This window comes from Zerene cesonia, unplaced genomic scaffold (genome assembly GCF_012273895.1).
Source record: "Zerene cesonia ecotype Mississippi unplaced genomic scaffold, Zerene_cesonia_1.1 Zces_u168, whole genome shotgun sequence".
Classification (NCBI taxonomy): Eukaryota; Metazoa; Arthropoda; class Insecta; order Lepidoptera; family Pieridae; genus Zerene; species Zerene cesonia.
The window spans coordinates 1-1,364 of NW_024045298.1; the positions used below are offsets into that span (position 1 = coordinate 1).

Here is a 1,364-nt window from a genome sequence, read left to right on the forward strand (position 1 = left end):
TCTATGTCGTGTTGCGTGGATGGGCAGTTCAGGAGGTTTCGGAAATAGTCTCGCCACATGTCCTTAATTCTTGCTTGCTCTGTTACAAGATTACCGACATCGTCTTCCAAAAGTTGCGAGGTAGGTTGGTAGCCTTTTTTTAGGTTTCTAATTTTTTGATAAAAATTCCTACTTTCATTTGCTCTAATTAAGTCTTCCATACCCCGTATTATATCCTCCAAATGTTTTCTCTTCGCGTTTCTTATCGTCCTTTTGGTTTTTGTGCGTATATTATTGTATTTATCTTTCCATTTCTTATCCTGCTCCGCTTGCATTTTTAACTTCCTTCTCTCGTTTAACAATTCCTCACATTTTGGTGTTAACCATTTCCTTCTGTTTTTACGTTTCTTTTTGCCAAGTATCTGTAGGCTTGCTTTCTTCACTGTCTCTTTTAATGTGTTCCATGCCTCTTCGATATTGTCAGACAATGGTAAACCATCAAACCTGTTATTCAACTCTATTTGTAAGTTTTTATTTACTTTATCATGTCTTATGTTTTCTACATTGATCTTGTCTTCGCATGTTACAGTTTTTTCTTTACTGACATTTATCCTAGCCCTGACTTTGATACCCAATAAATAATGATCACTGTCACAGTCTGCACCTCTGAATGTTCTTATATCTTCTATAATATTCTTGTGCCTATTGTCAATTAAGACGTGATCTATTTGGTTGACTGTTTTACCATCCGGAGACTTCCAGGTCCCTTTGTATATGCTCTTGTGGGGGAACTTGGTACTTTGGACTACCATGGACTTTGATGATGCGAAACTGATTATCCTAATGCCGTTATCGTTGGACTTCTCATGTTTGCTGTGTTTTCCTATGGTGGGCATAAATGCCTCTTCTCGTCCTATCTTTGCGTTTAGGTCCCCTAGCAAGATCTTAGCGTCATATTCGGGGATATCATCATATACTTGATCTAGCTCTTCGTAGAAATCGTCTTTGGTGGCATCGTCTGCTAGTTCTGTTGGGGCATACGTATTCAGGAGGGTGATATTGAAGAATTTACTTTTAAGTCGCAATACAGATATTCTATCTGAGATTGGTTTAAACTGTATTACGCTGGGCAGTATTTTTTTGTCGACCATGAAACCTGTTCCATTAATGTGCTTACCAACGTTAGAGCCACTATAGAATAGTGTGTGACCGCTTTCCAGTTGGCATTCTCCATTTCCCGGCCACCTTACTTCTTGCAGTGCGGCTATACCGATTCCATATTGATGCAGTTCTCTGGTGACCTGGTATATAGATCCCGGTCTGTATAGACTCTTAACATTCCATGAGGCAAATCGTATTTCCTTTATCCGTAGCCGTGCGTCGTC

At 39.4% G+C, this 1,364-nt stretch overlaps 1 protein-coding gene across 1 annotated transcript; it reads right to left on the minus strand.

Annotated features, from left to right (window-relative positions):
- Positions 1-94: 94 nt before the first annotated feature.
- Positions 95-1,130, minus strand: LOC119839427 (craniofacial development protein 2-like; the record flags this gene model as incomplete). The annotated part of the gene is made up of 1 exon (XM_038365692.1): positions 95-1,130. A coding segment is annotated over exon 1 (1,036 nt), but the record flags the coding sequence as incomplete, so codon positions are not given.
- Positions 1,131-1,364: the final 234 nt, after the last annotated feature.